The 17,422-nt window shown below is 38.1% G+C and overlaps 7 protein-coding genes across 7 annotated transcripts; 4 read left to right on the forward strand and 3 right to left on the reverse strand.

Annotated features, from left to right (window-relative positions):
* Positions 1-2,070: 2,070 nt before the first annotated feature.
* On the reverse strand, positions 2,071-4,008 carry PHYBLDRAFT_167030 (hypothetical protein; the record flags this gene model as incomplete). The annotated part of the gene is made up of 6 exons (XM_018435555.1): positions 2,071-2,328; positions 2,817-2,873; positions 2,930-3,110; positions 3,234-3,381; positions 3,510-3,635; positions 3,807-4,008. 6 exons carry the CDS (start codon positions 4,006-4,008, stop codon positions 2,071-2,073), a joined length of 972 nt encoding a protein of 323 aa, XP_018292721.1.
* A 1,053-nt stretch (positions 4,009-5,061) lies between these two features.
* On the forward strand, positions 5,062-5,902 carry PHYBLDRAFT_132838 (hypothetical protein). The gene is made up of 4 exons (XM_018429524.1): positions 5,062-5,094; positions 5,218-5,231; positions 5,349-5,546; positions 5,648-5,902. Exons 1-4 carry the CDS (start codon positions 5,092-5,094, stop codon positions 5,709-5,711), a joined length of 279 nt encoding a protein of 92 aa, XP_018292722.1. The 5' UTR covers positions 5,062-5,091; the 3' UTR covers positions 5,712-5,902.
* A 147-nt stretch (positions 5,903-6,049) lies between these two features.
* On the reverse strand, positions 6,050-8,425 carry PHYBLDRAFT_180913 (hypothetical protein). The gene is made up of 10 exons (XM_018438381.1): positions 8,034-8,425; positions 7,809-7,865; positions 7,700-7,719; positions 7,568-7,627; positions 7,406-7,489; positions 7,117-7,293; positions 6,917-7,035; positions 6,626-6,821; positions 6,477-6,553; positions 6,050-6,370 (listed from the first exon to the last, which is right to left on the reverse strand). Exons 1-10 carry the CDS (start codon positions 8,248-8,250, stop codon positions 6,145-6,147), a joined length of 1,233 nt encoding a protein of 410 aa, XP_018292723.1. The 5' UTR covers positions 8,251-8,425; the 3' UTR covers positions 6,050-6,144.
* Positions 8,426-8,736: 311 nt separating this feature from the next.
* PHYBLDRAFT_158479 (hypothetical protein) lies at positions 8,737-10,442 on the forward strand. The gene is made up of 8 exons (XM_018433795.1): positions 8,737-8,818; positions 8,875-8,936; positions 9,041-9,192; positions 9,304-9,603; positions 9,718-9,800; positions 9,907-9,948; positions 10,049-10,129; positions 10,233-10,442. Exons 1-8 carry the CDS (start codon positions 8,816-8,818, stop codon positions 10,254-10,256), a joined length of 747 nt encoding a protein of 248 aa, XP_018292724.1. The 5' UTR covers positions 8,737-8,815; the 3' UTR covers positions 10,257-10,442.
* A 155-nt stretch (positions 10,443-10,597) lies between these two features.
* On the forward strand, positions 10,598-11,570 carry QCR6 (COR3 or QCR6 subunit of the Cyt C reductase complex). Its single transcript, XM_018443175.1, has 4 exons — positions 10,598-10,779; positions 10,902-10,982; positions 11,159-11,202; positions 11,309-11,570. Exons 1-4 carry the CDS (start codon positions 10,620-10,622, stop codon positions 11,339-11,341), a joined length of 318 nt encoding a protein of 105 aa, XP_018292725.1. The 5' UTR covers positions 10,598-10,619; the 3' UTR covers positions 11,342-11,570.
* A 372-nt stretch (positions 11,571-11,942) lies between these two features.
* PHYBLDRAFT_180916 (hypothetical protein) lies at positions 11,943-13,140 on the forward strand. The gene is made up of 7 exons (XM_018438382.1): positions 11,943-12,026; positions 12,091-12,229; positions 12,335-12,398; positions 12,465-12,569; positions 12,677-12,736; positions 12,833-12,949; positions 13,007-13,140. Exons 1-7 carry the CDS (start codon positions 11,999-12,001, stop codon positions 13,070-13,072), a joined length of 579 nt encoding a protein of 192 aa, XP_018292726.1. The 5' UTR covers positions 11,943-11,998; the 3' UTR covers positions 13,073-13,140.
* Positions 13,141-13,160: 20 nt separating this feature from the next.
* PHYBLDRAFT_29004 (hypothetical protein) lies at positions 13,161-16,790 on the reverse strand. The gene is made up of 5 exons (XM_018439935.1): positions 16,307-16,790; positions 16,007-16,143; positions 15,641-15,945; positions 15,440-15,550; positions 13,161-15,283 (listed from the first exon to the last, which is right to left on the reverse strand). The coding sequence occupies exon 5, from the start codon at positions 15,094-15,096 to the stop codon at positions 13,264-13,266; it is 1,833 nt and encodes a 610-aa protein (XP_018292727.1). The 5' UTR covers positions 15,097-15,283; positions 15,440-15,550; positions 15,641-15,945; positions 16,007-16,143; positions 16,307-16,790; the 3' UTR covers positions 13,161-13,263.
* Positions 16,791-17,422: the final 632 nt, after the last annotated feature.

The following is a 17,422-nucleotide window of genomic DNA, read 5'->3' on the forward strand; positions in this document are numbered from 1 at the left end:
AGCGCTTGTTGACATAATACATACTAAAATACGAGTAATAGTAATAGTAAAAAAATAATAAAAAGAAAAGTAATAACCAAGGTTCTACCCAGCAACATTGAAAACCTAGCCGATTAGACTACAAGGCTAATCGAACTTGTTAAACTAGTCTGGGATTCTTTAAATTAGCATATAAAATATTAAGCAATGTATTAAGTTGAATTCGATGGCTCGTGAATATTTTGTCCTTGTCTCCTCTTTCTCTCTGTCTTATACATTTTTATTTTCACTTTCTAAGACGCTGTTAATTTTGTCCTTATCTCGAGTAATATTGTATTTAATGTCCGTTTATCTTTCTCCACATATTTAGCCCTGTTGATATTGCTTCTTTTGCACATTAACTTACGAGTCATTCCACAACACGCGGTTAAAGCACATGAATATCCAAAAAAAAAAGACAAAAACCTATCAAATATCAACAATTGAAAACAACAATAATAATATCGAAATATTAAGAGCCGAGACTTTTATTCGGAAGAAACCCATTTCTGTATTCTTGTAACTCATCGATAAGCAAATATGCTTTTATACATATGTATATAGACACTTGCTTATAATACAAAGGCATCGACAAATAAAAAAAAGACATTCACCATAAAAACTCGCTCTTTCGTTCGCTTTTTTGCTCTCTCTGCCATACATTTCAATGAATAACTTTCTATTTATCAATCAATCAATCATTTATATAGTAGGATGAAATGAAACACATTTTCGTTTTTTTTTTAATTTCTTAAAGTGCATAAGTGTGACTGGTTTTGATAACCTTCACACTCTATGTTTGCTTCAACTAATTTTATTTTCATTTATTTTATTAATAGAAAAAAAAGTTATCAGAAAACAGCTCCTTCCATGTCATGCCCTGGAATAGAGACAGACGAGATCATCAACTGCTGAAAGTAAATTCCGAAGAAGAAACAATCAACACACTTCACTCTTTAGAAGGTCTGCTAGTATTCATCTACTAACTTGAATATTGTGTCTAGTTTGAAAAACGTAGAACGGTTATGTACTGCATACAGATCCTGTAGAGTACGGTCACTAAAGAAAAAATAGGTTTGCAGTTTAGAGAGGGTTTTTATAGTTTTTTTTTGAAGTTTTTTTTTATATATTTAAAACTACGCTACTTTAAGTGAGAATTATACACTCAGATCCTTTGACGTTTAATTGTACTTTTGGTTGGTCGGATTAATTTTTTTTAAAAGACATCTTTAGTTAATGATTATAATAGTTCATTAATTTATGTATCTATAAAAAATTATTATAAAGTCTAAAGTCTAAAGTATAAATTATACATATATATATATATACATATATAGAAGTAATATAAAAATATTAGATTTATAGTGCTCGCCAGTATATGCGGTTAAATATCAGGTTAATTTAACCAGATAATAGGGACCTTGGGCACATCATATGAAATTTATTTAGACGGAGATTGTATTCTTAAAAAGAAATAGCGCGTTTCAAAATCGCATTTCTCTATTTGATATAAAAACAGCATATGAATTTTATTAGCCAATAATATCTCATTATTTTTGGTGCTAAACAGCGATCCCAGGGAGACGACATTCCGGTCTAACCGAACTAATTGACTGGCTACTTTTTCGGGGCCAGGTGTCTTTAAATCCTTCAGGGCAAAATGGTGTGTCCTGAAATTAACACAATATATTCATTTTACGTATTAGCTTACTACTTTGTCCCCACACTTTGTGTGTTCATCAATCTCTAACCAGACACCTACCTATTCTTCTTTTAGGGAGTACAGTCTTTTTTTTGGGAAATTTAATAACAAGCTGTTGTCTTATACAAAAAACAAATCCAGTATATTCAATTGGTAGCCCTACATTTAGACTTGAACATAAATACATTATATCAATAATAGCGAGTTGTCATTAAATTGTGACGCAGTCCTGTGGGATATTTTACTATTTATTAGCCTTCTTATGTGCATGATGTCTTTCTCTTTCTTTCATCTACCTATATTATTAGAGTTTTAAAGCACCAACAGGTAAGCGATCCACACCCACCCTTTTATCTTAACTCTTTCAAAGCACAAAAGAAAATCTTGATACAAGTATTCTGTATCCTTAGGGACCGGATATAATAATTCCATGCCGGAAACAAGGCCACAATTTGTGGTCCAATACAATCAAAATGGCGTGCCCCACCAGGAACTGTTGTCCCTCTAAACTTTGCTTTTAAACATAGAAGATGAATACCTTCCTGAATCAACTGAATGGCCAAATGGCATGCATTCTGACGTTGTTTTCGTGCCAAAATCGATAGGTTCTAGTCTCCCACATATCATTATAGAGTTTTAGCAAGTTGTCAACTAAAAATTTATGAAACGCACGGTTCGGTATTGCCTCTAGGAATACAACAGATTTAAAGTCGAGCCAATTCTCTTGGTTATATGTATCAACTTGATTTGCGTTACTGCGAGAAATTGCTTAGAAAACTGCGATGATTTGCCTTGTTATGCATCACCATGCGATTATTGAGTGAATCGTTGCTATATTGTTGACGGAAGTAGCATAAAACACGATACTGTCAGCGATTCAGATCTGGATTCAAATATAAAAACATTTGCTGCTTATTGCTTATTTCTGACCACCCAAGCTACACCAATCGAGCTAGTTTTACAAAAAATGCGATAATGGAAATATTATATCGTATTTCTCAAAATGGATAAGCAAAAATTCTCGGAAAAGATGTAAGTGTATTAGAAGAGTTAAAGAACTTGTGTGATACTGCAAAAAATGCGAAAAGGTCCTCACTATGTTGACAGATTTAAGTCTACTCAGAAACGCAATTAAAGAGTATGCTTCACAGTCCTTATACAGCATCCAACAAAAAAAGAAAATTTGACAAGGTTACCAGCAAGTATTACCTTTTTGAGGACCGAGATTTGGACAAACCTGTTAAAGTAGAAGATTGATTTGACGAGTATATGGCCTTTGTAAAAGTTCTTAGAAAAGAAAAAGCCAAAAGAAGGTATTAAGATGGGCTGGAAGCTCTGGTTGAAGAAAGGAAAGAAGAGCTTTAATTGGAAGTGTAAAAACGGAGAAAGCCTTATAGTTCAATTATCTAAATATAAAAATAGATAAATTTCTAGGACATAACTCTCGTTTCTCATATTTTATAACTATTATTTCTTATTTGTTGCATATACTTTAATAAAGAAAGAAACTAACAGCAGTTGATGTGGACAGGCTAAAAGTTCAAAAAAAATACACCGACAAGGGACGTAAACCGAACTCTGGCTCACATTTGGGAGCCTTGGACCTGAAACATGAAACCGCACACTCTTTCCGGAAATTATTGGTGCGCCAAATTTATTTTCTGTTCGTGCACAAAATCGATTTTTATTTTTGCACAAAAAATTTCAGGAAGAATATATATAGATGTATTGCCTATGATAATGGCTTTAGTGAGGGGAGTGAGGTCAATAGGATCCGGCGTAAAAATACCTGTCGATTGAGCCTGGCTCTCCATAATGTGACTAAACCATGGCGTATACTGGATAGTTCCTGTAGAAATCGTCTTTTGGTAGCGCTTTATTTTGTTTCTTCCACGTCCTCCAATTATTCGTTCGTCTTGGGGGTAAAAAAACCATCCTGAGAGAGAATGTATTCTCGATAAAAAGATTGATGAGGTTAACAGAAGCCACCATAGTTATATCGGAATGTTGTCATGTTAAGGCACGAGGGAAGCGAGTGGGCAGAAGCCCATAGCAGTGCTCAGAGTGGAGACTGGCAGGAGCTTACTGGATCGGAAAAAAGCAGGGAGTCTGGGGCGGGTGGGTATTGAAGGTGCGTAGTTAGCATAAGCTGGAGGTAAGGTGTGAGGAAGGATATATTGATCCGCCGACGTGGGTGTAAAAGAGGATTGATGCATCGTAGCTGGAGCCCCAATTGCTGAGACTGTAGATAAAGCAGGCCCTAACCTCCATTGCCTTTGGACAAACATAGAATGGCCCAGCCATTTCTACGGAATCTCAAGGCTAGGTAAGCACAACAGTGTTTCTTCATAGTGGTGAAGAATTTCTCATCGGTTGGAGGGACGTGCAGGACGTGCCAGAGTGAGCTGAGAATCAATGAGCTGAGCACTAAACTCTTTTCCCTAACAGAGAGATGTCTCTGGACTAGGGATTGTGTATGCCATTAGATCTTGTTAAGTATTTCTTGCCGGAGAATGTCAAGCTGGCACGGATAGGAGTGTAGTAGGAAACCGAGATACCGAATTGCAGTAGCCGATTTCATATCATGAAGGCATGTAATCTAAGCGTCGTTAAAAACAGGATCCCAGTCAGGGACAAATATCCCAGACAAAGCTATGGCAACTGTCTTGACTATGTTGATTTTTGCGTTGGAAGCCTGTAAAAAGGTGGCTAAGATATGTAGTATAAGACTTGGGCCATGAGGAGCAGAGAGGTACACCAATAGGTCGTCTGTACAAGCCAGTACCTTGAAAGGTGGAGCCAAAGTCCCTAATATAGTAGAAAAGCAAACCAAACTAGCTGAGTGACAATCGGGATTTGACGTGACGCATTAAAATTATCTGGTTGAATTGACCTGATATTTAACCGCGTACGCTGGGAAGCACCATTATGCTGTATATATTAGAAGAAAGAAAATTATTTTGGATTTAAAAGCTGCATGTAGTAGTAGTAGTAGTAGTAGTAGTACAAATATGGCCACCAAAGAAAAAGATAACCAAGCAAAGCAATATAAATTTTCCTTAAAAAATATCTATTGTCACCTGCAATTTTTTCAATTGCGTACCAAAGTAATCAATTGAATTCTAATACTACAAATTCGTTTAGATTTATTCTACACAATTTAGATCAAGTGTCTACTATGTAAAATATATGCAGATATATGTATAGCGCGTAGCATGTAATGTGTAGTGTATTTTTTTCCTAGTTGATGTGAAGCATGAACTCCGATTCCAAATTTGGGTCACGCAAAAGCAGCATCATTCCCCGGTCAAGACTATAGCAAGAAACATCCTCTTCTATCACCTTTAGATAGCCATCCATCCTTTATCAAAATGGTAATTAAACCATATCCAAGCACACATCCGCGCCAATCTCACCAAAAACCATGCCAATCCATTTTTACTTATCATCTATGCGTGCTTTATTATTGTTATTTTTGAATATTCTCATTAATTCAGGCCAAGCGTACTAAGAAAGGTATATAAATTAATAATATACAGTTATTACTATTATTTGAAAAATAAAAGGGCAAATCATTATGGATTCCAAATTATTGACATGAATTTCTTCATTTCTTTAAATTCACTAATATAGTCGGAATCACCGGAAAGTACGGTACCCGTTATGGTGCCTCCCTCAGAAAGCAGGTGAAGAAGATGGAAATCACCCAGCACGCCAAGTACACCTGTACTTTCTGCGGTAAGGACGCTGTCAAGCGTACTGCTGTTGGTATCTGGAAGTGCAAGGGCTGCAAGAAGACCATGGCCGGTGGTGCTTACACCGTTTCGTAAGTTATTCTCTTAAATATAAAATATAAAGTTTTATTCTTTTCACTCTTATTAATATTATTTACTTATATACACATTTTTTTTAAAAAAATATATATAGCACCACTGCTGCTGCCACTGTTAGATCCACTGTCCGTCGTCTCCGTGAGTTGGCCGAAATCTAAAAAGTTTCAACGCAAAAAATACACCAACACCAACACCAACACGCGTACCAGCACCAGCACCAGCACCAACAACAATATCAACCTCACCATCACAAACAATCGTTATACATTTAAGTTTTGGACATCTCAGTTGTGCGTTAAAACAAAAATGGAAATTTTCCAAAATAAAGAAAAAAACACAATTAAAACATAAGCATTTGGTAAAAGAAAAATGTTACTTGTATATTATAAGGCAGTGAAAAAAAAGTAGGACCAATTGGTTCTTGTTTTTCTCTGGTAAACTGGATTGATGGTTTGAGAAAAGGTGACTTTTATGTGTGTATGTATATCTTTGTGTGTACATTATGTCAACTATACTTTTACATAAAGATTTATTTATTCTTTTTTTTTTTAAAAAAAAACAGTTGCACCATGAACTAATGGGTGAAATTACTTATACGGATTCAGATTGTTTTGCAGGAATAAAGAGCACCTTGCTTTTTGGACCAACTTCGGCATAGTACGACACTTCACCTTGTGTAGACTTTTGAGAGGCATATCCGACATTTGATTTCTTGATTTGGTTGATCTTTGCAGTTTGTTCTGGTGGAGAAGGGAATACGGCAGACTGTTCAAACAATTGAACGGCAGAATCGTTCATTCCAGCCAATGCATTCATTCTATAAAAGAGGAAGAAAAGCCGGTAGAAATATAGTATTAGTATCAGAGACAGAAAAGGCGGAATTCAATCACGACAGTACAGTACAGTACAGTTTAGTAACCTACAATCGAGATTTTTCGAAGCGAGGCTCAACTCTTGAGGAGAGGTAGAAATCTCCAGGACCCTTGAGACGTACGAAATCCTTATAAAGAAATTGGGAAAATTGCTTTGAGCCACGAACCAACTTTGATCACTGTAAATTCAAATGACTTACAGGTGCACCAAGAATGTAGTTTCGCAATGTCTTTGAGACACTGTTGATGTACTGAAGTTTTGTCTGGAGGGAGGGGCTATCGACGACATGTCTCACAAAGGCGTACTTTCTCAAGGGTGATCTTGGGGAAGGTACGATGGGATTGGCAGGATGAAGCTTAGTGGGATTAGTACGACGATCCCACATAATGAGATTTCTGCAATTTAATATATATGTATAATCAATTGATTAATGTATAAATAAGTCGTTAGTATTCACAACATGTTTGTGGACATATTACTATCTCTTTACCTAGGATTGGCCAAGTACTCTTCACCAGCACCAAGAGAGAAACGATACAGGCCTCCATAATGAGATATCGCAATTGTACCTGGACCAGTGACAGTATTGACGATCTTGTTGACAAGTCCCTACAGGATAACCACCAGAGCTTTTAGTTTCTCCGTCTGCTTTACTATATCTCCTACTGATAATAGAAATCCACAACTTACGGTATCTCTTCCTTTGACACCTTCTAATCCAAGTTCAAGCGTGACTTTCTCGGTCTTTGCGAGAAAGGCATCTCTACGGAGAATATGCTTTCCACTTCCCTTGAGTTCGATCACAGCAATTTCACCCATACGTTGAGGAGACAGCAAGATATCTCCAGCAGAATGTCTAGTGTAGAACTACTCCCCTCAACCAAAATAATAATAAGATATTGTAAACCCATCAAGAAAACATTTTTCCCTTTCGTATTTTTGTTTTGTTTTAAATCAATATTCTTTCTTTCATCATTACTTTTTGGTGGAAAACGGGGCTTCCGATCAATGATTTGCTTGCTGCATTCAGGACATTACCATCCAAAGTCAATTTGGATGTAATCTAAGAGAGTAAAGTAGGGTTTGAAAAGTATAAGCGGCATAATTCTTTAGCGTACACACACAGTTGGGGGGTTATTACCTTGCTAGATGATCCAATTGCACTCCCGGTAGCTGCTGTAATCTCAGTATCTGGAGGCAGCTAGTACAGACACAGATTGATCTTATTAATTTCTCATAAGATATTTTATATTGAAATACAAGTAAAATCTACCTTGATCAACAGAGCAGATCCTGAGAATCAAACGACAGGGTAAATAATTTGATAAGCTTTCATTATTTGTTTTTTTTTTCACGTGGGTAAGGTACATGATGTGACTTACCCACACCGGAAGATACCACTTCAAAGGTAGGTTCTGTACTGTCAATACCCAGGGCTTCTGCGAGTGTTTTTGCAAAATAGAAAATAATAATAATAATAATAATAATAATAATAATAATAATAATAATAATAATAATAATAAAGTGAGACAAGGTGTTGGCTACCAATATATAGAAAGTAAAGATAGAAATGATAGGCTGTTATTACTATTAAATTGCTAACTTACCTGGACCAACCGAGGATATCGCACTGGACACGTTGGGAGTGCTGGAGTACTGAAACGATTTCAAAGAGCGGTCGACAGTGGGTGCTTTACCAAACAAGTTTTGAGAAGAGTTCTCATTGAAGGCAAGGGCAACATAAGTACGGGGTGTAGTGGCCTGTACGCGCTTAAGGACTGTCTTTGCCGAGAAAGATGAGAGGGAAGAAAGGCGCGGATGCATTGTGGTGATGAATGTGCCTTTCTTTTAATAAATTTATTATTATTATTATTTTGTGTGTCCAAAAGTGGAGGTAGTGATTTTTTTTTCTTTAAATATATTTTATATATAAATATATAAAATATTTAATATATATATTAGATAATTATAATTATATATATATGTGTGTGTGTGTATGTGTGTGTTGAGTAGAAGCTCAGGACCACACAATTTAAGAAATAGGTGAATAGGTGTAGGTGGAGGGGGTAATAAGCTAAGCCCCGCAAAACGTACGGCATCTGAAGCCAAAACAATAATAATCATAATCATAATATAAATAAATATATAATATATCTGTGTGCGCGAGAGTGAGTGCGTGAGTGTATATATATAAATAAATAAATAAATAAAAAACGCCAGTCTGTTCACTGCTTGGTCGACCTGTCTCTATTTGGCCAAACCTATTCCAAAGACCGACTGCCCAAGCTACGTTTAGGCTGCGGTTTGTTCTAGTTTGCTGTTTGATGGTAAAAAGAAAAGAAAAGAGAGAAAGAGAAAGAATCCAACAAGAAGAATCCAAAAAAGAATAATGGTTGACCTCCTGCAAATACACATGTATACAATAAATCCTAAACTACTCCATTCCAGTCGTCTCTTAGCTCAAGTCAACAACAGAAGTTGAGCCAACTTATTGAGTTTACTCGTCTAAGGTGAGAACGTCCTCTAAACTTCATTTTTTTTTGTTTCAACAAGTCATCTCAACGTGTTTACTACCATTGCAATTTTACTTATCATCATTTCTTATTTTCTTTAGTGAGAACGATGCCCGTAGACTCTTAATGATCTCAAACTGGGACATCAATACTGCAATTGACAATTTTTACCAAAATCCTCGCATCAAACATGAACCTCAGAGAACAGACTTTAACCCAAGACTAGCCCAAAAGATGTTTGATAAATATCAAGGTAAACTTTCGTATTTCTTCATTTTTTTTGGATGAAAAATATATGTATATACTCCTTTGACCAACTTTTTTTTTTAATTCTTTCAATATATATATATATATGTGTATCTAGATCCTGAAAAGCGTGACAAGATCACAGTTGAAGGATGTATGCTGTTATGTGAAGATCTGGGTATTGAACCTACTGCTCTTGAATTCCTCTTGATTTCCCATCAACTCAACTCAAAAATGATGGGAGAGTTTACCCGCCAAGAATTTGTTGAAGGCTGCACAAAGCTTCAATGTGATACACCCCAGAAATTAAAGAATATCATCCCATCCCTGCGAAACAATCTTTCAGATGATGCCAGCTTTAGAGAGATCTATAGCTATGCCTTTGTGTTTGGCCGTCAGTTTCAGCAAAAGAGTCTTTGTAAGTGATAAAATATTGAAGGGATGTAAATGCAAGAAAGAAAAAAGAAAACTTAAGAACTATTGCTGACTTAAACTCTTTCTTCTATGTTTGCGTCTGTACACAATATTACAGCTCTCGAAGCTGCAGTGGAACTATGGAGACTGTTGCTGACCGGTAGATTTAGTATGTTGGACCAGTGGATTCAGTTTTTAGAGGCAAGTGTGTTTTTAGCTTAACCATTTGATTTGGTTTTATTTGGTTTCCTTTCTTTCTCTCTTTATCTAAACTCTTTTATATATATATTGTATTTACATACAACAGGAAAAGCACGGAAAAGCCATTTCGCGTGATACTTGGAATCTTGTGAGTTGGATATTTGGGCATTATTTTATGCACTTCGTAGTATCATGTTCCTGCAAATTTTGGCGAAACTAATTGAAGCGGCATTTCCGTTTATTTTTAGTTTTTCGAATTTGCTAGCCAAAAGGATCTTGACTTGTCCAAGCACGACGCGGAAGGTGCATGGCCTATCTTGATTGATGAGGTATAGTTGCAAGGGTTACAATGTGTGTCTTTTATTTCAACGTATAACTAAAACCAAGAGGGCTTTCATTGTTTTTACTTTCTTTTTTCTTTTACACTTATAGTTTGTAGAATATTTGAAACAATAAGATGTCACTATCCATTAATATTCCATCATATTTTCCTTCTCCTTCTTTTCCTTCTACCTCTACCTATATCTATACGCTGCTGTTCAAATATTCATGTATCTGTTTCTATCTCGCTTCTATCGATGTATCAATCCTTATTTACCATTTTTTTGAACTTGTGATTATTGATTTCAGGGTTACAAATCCACATATCAAACAGCTGTTCCTTCATTAAGAAGTAGAGTATTAACAGTCACACTATAAAGTCAAAAGCGGGATCAAAATAAGTGGCTTAGTTTTGGCCAGGGTACAACCTGCTCCCATCAAAACACATTCTATACTCTTATTATCTCCCCGCTCTTCACCACTCTATCCTAAATCGCCATGGGTCTCTCTGATTTCTTGTCCAGCCTTATGCCTACTGTCTACGCCGAAGAGGTGGAAGAGGTCGTTGAAGAGGTCGAAGCTGAGCCTGTTGAAGTTGTCGAGGAAGAAGAAGAGGAAGAAGAGGAGCCCGAAGACCCCAAGGAAGCCATTATGGAGGGTAATTACTATTCTTTTTCTTTTTTAATTTCTCTTTATTACTTTTAAACATTCCGAGAGAAACTTATCTAATACATATATGCATTTGTTTATTTGTTTTTTTATTTATTTTTATTTTTAAAGAATGTGCCCAGGAATGCTCTTCCCTCAAGAAGCATCTCGATGAGTGCAACGAGCGCGTAGAGAACGGCTCCCACGAGAACTGTACGTTATAATTCCTGTATACTCGTAAAAAAAGGACAACAATATGTAGAAACGAATGGAAGAGAAAAACAAAAAAGAAAAGGAAGCAAAATAGGGTTATTTCTGCTGTCCCTTGGGTATCAGGGCGGTCATTGACGCGAGCTTTGATATATATACTTTGTGTATTCCCTTTTTAGGCATCGAGGAGTTCTTCCATTTCATGCACTGTGCTGATGAATGTGTAAGTTTTATAATGTTTTTCGAAAGAGAAGATATGCATTTATCTGTGTGCGTTATATATATATATACTAAATACCTTTATCTATTTTTATATATAATATATATAGGCTGCTCCCAAGATCTTTGCTGCCACCAAATAAATTGCACTTTATTTTGTAGATTTATGTTCAATAAAACGGTCGTCCCCCGCAACGCTACTTTGTTACATTACTTCATATACTTGTAATTATTATCATTATTACTGTTTGCACCCGTAAAGAAAACTAGTAGTAAAAAAAAAAGACAAAACAAAAACCAAGAATGAAAATCAAATTAATTAAAGGGTATAAAATCAAATAAAATTAAACAAAATCTATTATTGGTGTAAGTAATAATGGTCAAGATAATCATTTTGTGCATATTATAAATATATAGAAAAAGTATTTTTTTAAAAGGCATTTATTGTAATTAATGATGTACTCTTTGATATATGCATTCATTTAATCTATCAAAAGCCATTGCAGAAAGTGTACCATAAAAAATAATAAAAAAGTGATCTAGAAAGCTATACCTTTAACCTACAAAAAAATACTATTAGTGCCGCTACCATTCTTGTCTATTGTCTAAAGACACGTATAAACTAACCTAGTTAAAACATAACACAAGAGGCATTTAGTATACAGAATGTCGGACTTTGAGATTAACAGTGTCAAAAAGTTGAAGAGACAAAGAAACCTCTAGTTTAATTACCAGTAGTATACGCTTCTTTCTTTTACTTATAAATTACTTTTATTTTTAAATTCATAATCAAGTAAACAATGTCTACTCTTTACGGTCTCGACAGAGGTAAGTAATTATGAACAATTGACGAATAGACAAAGTATCATGACACATGATGAGGTAACAACAGAAATCCAAAAAAAGCTCGATTCAAAGTACTCCGTGGAGCGAGAACAAGAAGCACGCGAATGGATCGAAGAGACTATCGGTGAACAATTACCGAGCGATGATTTTCATGAGAGTTTGAAAGATGGCGTAATACTATGCAAGTAAGGAATCTCGGTTCATTACTTTCATTTATTTCCTAAAATCGCATCCTTAATATTTTTTGTCCCCTTATCTCTCTCTCTGTCTCTCTATGTGTGCGGGTGTAGAGTCATCGAGAAGCTTGTACCAGGAAAAGGAAAATATAGAAAGTCTGCAATGCCGTTTGTTCAAGTAAGGTTGGGCTGTACACACACTAACACAAATTAATATACACGAACATAAATGAACGTATTTTAGATGGAAAACATTTCCAAGTTTTTGTCTGGAGCTGAGGCACTTGGTGTTCCTAAACATGATCTATTTCAAACAGTAGATCTATTTGAGAAAAAGAACATGACGCAGGTAAGAGCATACGTTTTATGATTTGTTTCGAAAACAAAATAAAATAAATAAATAGACAAAAGCATAGATGCAAAAGTATTTACTCTACAAGCTACATATGTTTATAGGTGGTTGATGCTGTTTTCGCTGTATCGCGTTATGGTTACAGGGCAGGAACTGCGTCCAGAGTAAGACTTTTAAACATCTGGATAATTCAATTCATTTATTACCGTAATCTGATATATATATATATATATATATATATGTATATTTCCTGTCGATAGCTCTTAGGTCCAAAACTGGCAGATAAGCAGCAAATGAACTTTAGCCCTGAACAGCTTAGAGCTGGCGACGGCATGTTCAACACTTTCCAATATGGAAACCACAAGGTCCCAAATCAAGTAAGATTATTTTCTATTATATCAATTTGATGCCTAATGCAATAATTATCACTATAGCCTAGATTGTCATTTGGATCGCGTAGAGAGATAGGTGGACGTGATCCCCACCCAGAGCTTAAATAAATGGCATTTAATCCTAAGCAAATAATAATAATAACATAAAATGTAGCAATATATACGTGAAATACAATAAAAGAAAGAAAGAAAGAAAGAAAGAAAAAGTTACTTTATTTATTATAGTAAAAAGAGAAAAATGAGGATAGTGAATACATAAGAGAGAGATAGAGAGAGAGATAGAAACAACCGTAGCTTGCTTAATCGACACCAAGTGTCTTTTTAAGCTTTACAATCAAAGCCCAGTCTTCCTTGGACATATCGTTACGGAAGGACTGTTTCAGAACATCAATCGACTGGCGGGTAATCTTACTGTAGAATTCGTCGGTCTCTTCGAAGTGACGACCATAGGTCTTGGGTGTCTCATATACAGCACACTCAATCTTGATGGCTACACCACCACCAGCTTGTCCCTTCTTAACAATATCGATAGACTTGTGATTCATTTCAATAGAAGTAACCTTTCCGAGAGTATTGATTTCTCTTGCGCCAGTCTCAGAGTTTGTTTTAACTACGCAGATAGGTGTACCGACACGTAATGCGCCCTCAACAACATCAACACCGATAATAATAGGATCCTTCTTGTTGAAGATAGCACCGGGAACCATCTTGAGCACACAGGGGAAGACAGCAGATGGTGCCTGGTCCTTACGCTTCTGCTCAGTAATGGCTGCGTTGTATTCAACGTAACGATCGAACAAGTGGTAAATAATGTCAGCAGTGAAAACGCGGATACCGAGTTCCTCCGCCATTTCTTCAGCTTCCTTGTCAACCTTGACATCGAAACAGAGCATGACAGCGTATTCACGTGCCTTCTCCAACATGACACTAGCCTTAACAACATCCTTTCTGTGAACAGGACCAATGTTAATACCGGAAACAGGAATCTTGGAGGTCTTGAGGAACTCCAAAAGGGCCTCGAGAGCACCAAGAGTTGAGGCCTGAACCCAAACACCATGACCACTGCGATCAATAGAGCTCATGAGGTTGGTGAGATCAGACATGACTTCTTCCTTAAGATCCTCTTCATCATCATCAGGACCACACACCAACAAACGAGAACCAGCAATAGCCTTCTCAAGATCAGGAGCAGAAATCTTTACACCCAAAGCAGCCTTGACAGACTTGTGGTGAACGTACTGAGACTTGATACGGAGTTCGCGCATAGGTTGGGGTGTAAGTAGAGCTCTGACTTGAGTGACAATAGGTCCGTTAAGACCGCACACGACAATCTTGTCACCCTCGTGAAGCCAGCCGTTAACAAGGACAACATCGATAGTAGTACCAAGACCTTCAATAACCTTGACTTCGAGAACAGTGCACTCAAGCTCGGTAATGTACATAAGCTTGTCGCTCATGCGGCTCTGGGTCAAGTTAACCAACAAGTTGAGCATGTCTGGGATACCTTCACCAGTGTGGGCAGAGGTGGGGACGAGCGAAACGTATTTGGCGAAGTTCTTGTTCTTATAATACAAGGTGGAGTTGAGTCCCTGTTCGGCAAAAGCTACCTGGGTCTGCTCGACACGACGCTGGAATTCATCTTGAACGGAAGGCTTCTGCTTGGCAAGAGAATCCTGGAAAGAGTTGTCGGGAATAGCCTTCCAGTCAAAGAGACGATCGATCTTGTTAAGAGCGACAATAAAAGGTGTCTTACGGTCACGGAGGAGACGGATAGACTCGAGAGTTTGGGGCTCAAGACCGTGCATGATATCGACAACCAGAATGGCAATGTTACAGAGGGAACTTCCTCTTGTTCTCAAGTTTGTGAAAGATTCGTGACCTGGGGTATCAATAACAAGCAAACCTGGAACCTTTACTTCTTCGGCACGATCAGGTCCAAGAACAGCAGTCTTCTTGACAATAGCGTCGGCAGGGAAGTAAGTGGCACCAATCTGCTGGGTAATACCACCAGCTTCACCTTCCTGGACGTTTGTTTGACGAATCTTATCAAGCAATTTGGTCTTTCCAGTATCTACGTGACCAAGAATACAGCAAATTGGCGAACGAAGGTCATCCTTGGATCGAGCAGCCATAGCTTCTTTTTGTCTTTGCAAGCGACGCTCAGCAGCCTCTTCCTTCTTCTGGAGGGCAAGGCGCTGGGTGGGAGTGAGCTCCTCATCAGAGCTATCATCGTCGGAATCATCGTCAGAGTCAGAGTCAGAATCGTCAGAATCGTCCTCGGAATCGTCATCTTCAGAATCGTCGGACTCTTCGGACTCACTCTCAACAACGGGCTTCTTAGCACCAGTCTTGGGCGCAGGTTTGGCGGCGGCCTTTGGTGCAGGTTTGGCAGCAGGAGCGGCTTTAGCAGCAGGAGCGGCTTTAGCAGCAGGAGCGGCTTTAGCAGCAGGAGCGGCTTTAGCAGCAGGAGCAGACTTGGCAGCAGGAGCAGGCTTGGCCTCTTCCTCTTCCTCCGAGGAAGCATCCCAATCTTCCTTCAAGTTTTCTTCTTCCTCCTTAGCTTCAGGAGTGGCCTCATCTTCACTGCTAAGAGCTGCCTTTTCCCAATCATCTTCGGCTAAAAGAATGTAATATCAAATAAGAATTTTTTTTTGCAAAATTCTCTCAAACTTACACTCTTCCTCAGCTTCAGCAGCAGCCTTCTTCTTTGCTTCTTCTTCCTCCAATCTCTTGCGTTCCTCCTCCTGTCTCTTCTTTTCCTCGTTTTCAAGACGTCTCTTTTCTTGCTCCTCCTTGGTGGGACCCTTCTTCTTCTTTCCGTAGAAAGGTTTCTTAGTTGGCTGCTCAGGGCTCTCAAAAGCAGAAATCTTAACCTGACCAGATTCGATCAATTGCTGGTGACGGAGCTGTGCAAGTCTCTGAGCTTCCTTCTGGGCCTTTGTCAAGAGCTTGCCTTCCTTACGGAGTTGCTCGCGCTTGAGCTATTATTTCCGTAGTCAGAAAAAATCACGCCACACATATCCTTATATCAATTGTACTTACTCTTTCCTTCTCCTTCTTTGCAGCTCTGATTTCTTCCTTTCTAGCTTCCTCTTCGGCCAAAATGCGCTCCTCCTCAGCAATTCTACGAGCCTCTTCCTCAGCAATTCGGCGAGCCTCTTCTTCAGCAGCCTTTTGGGCTTCTACCATTTTCTATAATTGGGTTTAACATATATCCTTGATCTTGATACTGTCTCAAAATACTTACTCTCAAAGCAGACACTGGTCCTCCGCTCTTCTTCTTACCCTTGCCAGTGGCAGGGGCAGGGGCAGGGGCAGGAGCCTCAGCTTCAGCAGCAGCACCAGCCTCTTCGAGGGCAGCCTGCTTTTTCTTCAACTTTTCTTTCTTGAGCTGGTTCTTAGACTTGACACCACCTTCGGCAGGAGCATCAGTAGCAGCAGTAGCAGCAGAAGCCTGTTCAACGTTCTTGGCCTTGTTCTCCAATCCAAGGAGACGGTCAAACTCGGCATCTTCAGCTTCCTGCTTTGCTTTTTTCTCAAGTGCTGCCAATCTCTTGGCCTCCTTGAGCTTCTCCTTCTTGAGCTTCTCCTTCTCCTTCTTTGTTAAAAGGCGGCCAGAGTTCTCGTCGTCATCATCAGCAGCTTCAGGGGCAGGAGATTCAGTTTGCTTGGATCCCTTCTTTCCCTTTTTACCCTTTGGCTCTTCAAAGTCATCCTCATCAATTTCGGCCTCTTGGGTCTCAATCGGGGCAGCTTCTTCTTCAGGAACTTCGTCATCTTCAACAACAGCCTGCTTCTTCTTGTTCTTTTTGTTCTTCTTGGATTTCTTGTCGTTAACCCAGTCAAGATCTTCGTCGTCGAATGTAGGCTCTTGGGCCTCAATAGGGCCTGTGTCGGCCTCTACTTCCTCCTCTTCGACAACAACCTGCTTCTTCTTGTTCTTCTTTACTTTGTTCTTTGCAGCCTTGTTGACCATAGCCATCAAACTATCAAGGGTTCCCAATATTTATTAACTATTATGTACTCATGTGTTGTATAGTATAAAGTCAAGCATAAACTGCTTTTTTCCTTTTATAGACACATACCCGCCATCTTCATCTTCTTCAACTTCGGCAAGAGCACTAAATGAAGCAGCTCTGGATTCAAAGTTGTTAGAGTCTTCTTCTTCTTTTGGGGCAGCAGCTCCGGTAGCAACCGCATCTTCAGCGAAAGCCTCATCCCTGAAAGAAATGACGAGATGCTTTAATATATAGATATAAAGGCATAATTGTTGTGCAGTATTCTTTACTGTCATACCAGTAATCGTCCTTCTTTCCCTTTCCAGATTTCTTCTTTGCCATTATGAATATGTAGTTTTTAGAGTCGTTTTACGGACAATAATATGAATGTATGTATATATGAAGGCAAGCCTTGGCTAGTGCTTGAAAAGAAGGACAAAAAAACACCAAGTCAAGCGAC

This window comes from Phycomyces blakesleeanus (genome assembly GCF_001638985.1).
Source record: "Phycomyces blakesleeanus NRRL 1555(-) unplaced genomic scaffold PHYBLscaffold_8, whole genome shotgun sequence".
NCBI classification, from domain to species: Eukaryota; Fungi; Mucoromycota; class Mucoromycetes; order Mucorales; family Phycomycetaceae; genus Phycomyces; species Phycomyces blakesleeanus.

What these genes read in the sequence shown, in the direction of transcription:
- PHYBLDRAFT_29004 (XM_018439935.1), bottom strand. Translation starts at nt 15,096, where the DNA reads ATGGCTGCTCGATCCAAGGATGACCTTCGTTCGCCAATTTGCTGTATT.
- PHYBLDRAFT_180913 (XM_018438381.1), bottom strand. Translation starts at nt 8,250, where the DNA reads ATGCATCCGCGCCTTTCTTCCCTCTCATCTTTCTCGGCAAAGACAGTC. An exon ending in GATATCCTCGGTTGGTCCAG is followed by an intron (nt 7,866 to 8,033) that starts GTAAGTTAGCAA and finishes AAACACTCGCAG; the next exon opens with AAGCCCTGGGTATTGACAGT. An exon ending in CAATTGGATCATCTAGCAAG is followed by an intron (nt 7,490 to 7,567) that starts GTAATAACCCCC and finishes TTACTCTCTTAG; the next exon opens with ATTACATCCAAATTGACTTT.
- PHYBLDRAFT_180916 (XM_018438382.1), top strand. Translation starts at nt 11,999, where the DNA reads ATGTCTACTCTTTACGGTCTCGACAGAG. An exon ending in TCTTTACGGTCTCGACAGAG is followed by an intron (nt 12,027 to 12,090) that starts GTAAGTAATTAT and finishes AGGTAACAACAG; the next exon opens with AAATCCAAAAAAAGCTCGAT. An exon ending in GATGGCGTAATACTATGCAA is followed by an intron (nt 12,230 to 12,334) that starts GTAAGGAATCTC and finishes GTGCGGGTGTAG; the next exon opens with AGTCATCGAGAAGCTTGTAC.
- PHYBLDRAFT_132838 (XM_018429524.1), top strand. An exon ending in GGTGGTGCTTACACCGTTTC is followed by an intron (nt 5,547 to 5,647) that starts GTAAGTTATTCT and finishes AAATATATATAG; the next exon opens with CACCACTGCTGCTGCCACTG.
- PHYBLDRAFT_158479 (XM_018433795.1), top strand. An exon ending in ATTGAGTTTACTCGTCTAAG is followed by an intron (nt 8,937 to 9,040) that starts GTGAGAACGTCC and finishes TATTTTCTTTAG; the next exon opens with TGAGAACGATGCCCGTAGAC. An exon ending in GATGTTTGATAAATATCAAG is followed by an intron (nt 9,193 to 9,303) that starts GTAAACTTTCGT and finishes ATGTGTATCTAG; the next exon opens with ATCCTGAAAAGCGTGACAAG.
- QCR6 (XM_018443175.1), top strand. Translation starts at nt 10,620, where the DNA reads ATGGGTCTCTCTGATTTCTTGTCCAGCCTTATGCCTACTGTCTACGCC. An exon ending in CAAGGAAGCCATTATGGAGG is followed by an intron (nt 10,780 to 10,901) that starts GTAATTACTATT and finishes TTATTTTTAAAG; the next exon opens with AATGTGCCCAGGAATGCTCT. An exon ending in GAACGGCTCCCACGAGAACT is followed by an intron (nt 10,983 to 11,158) that starts GTACGTTATAAT and finishes TTCCCTTTTTAG; the next exon opens with GCATCGAGGAGTTCTTCCAT.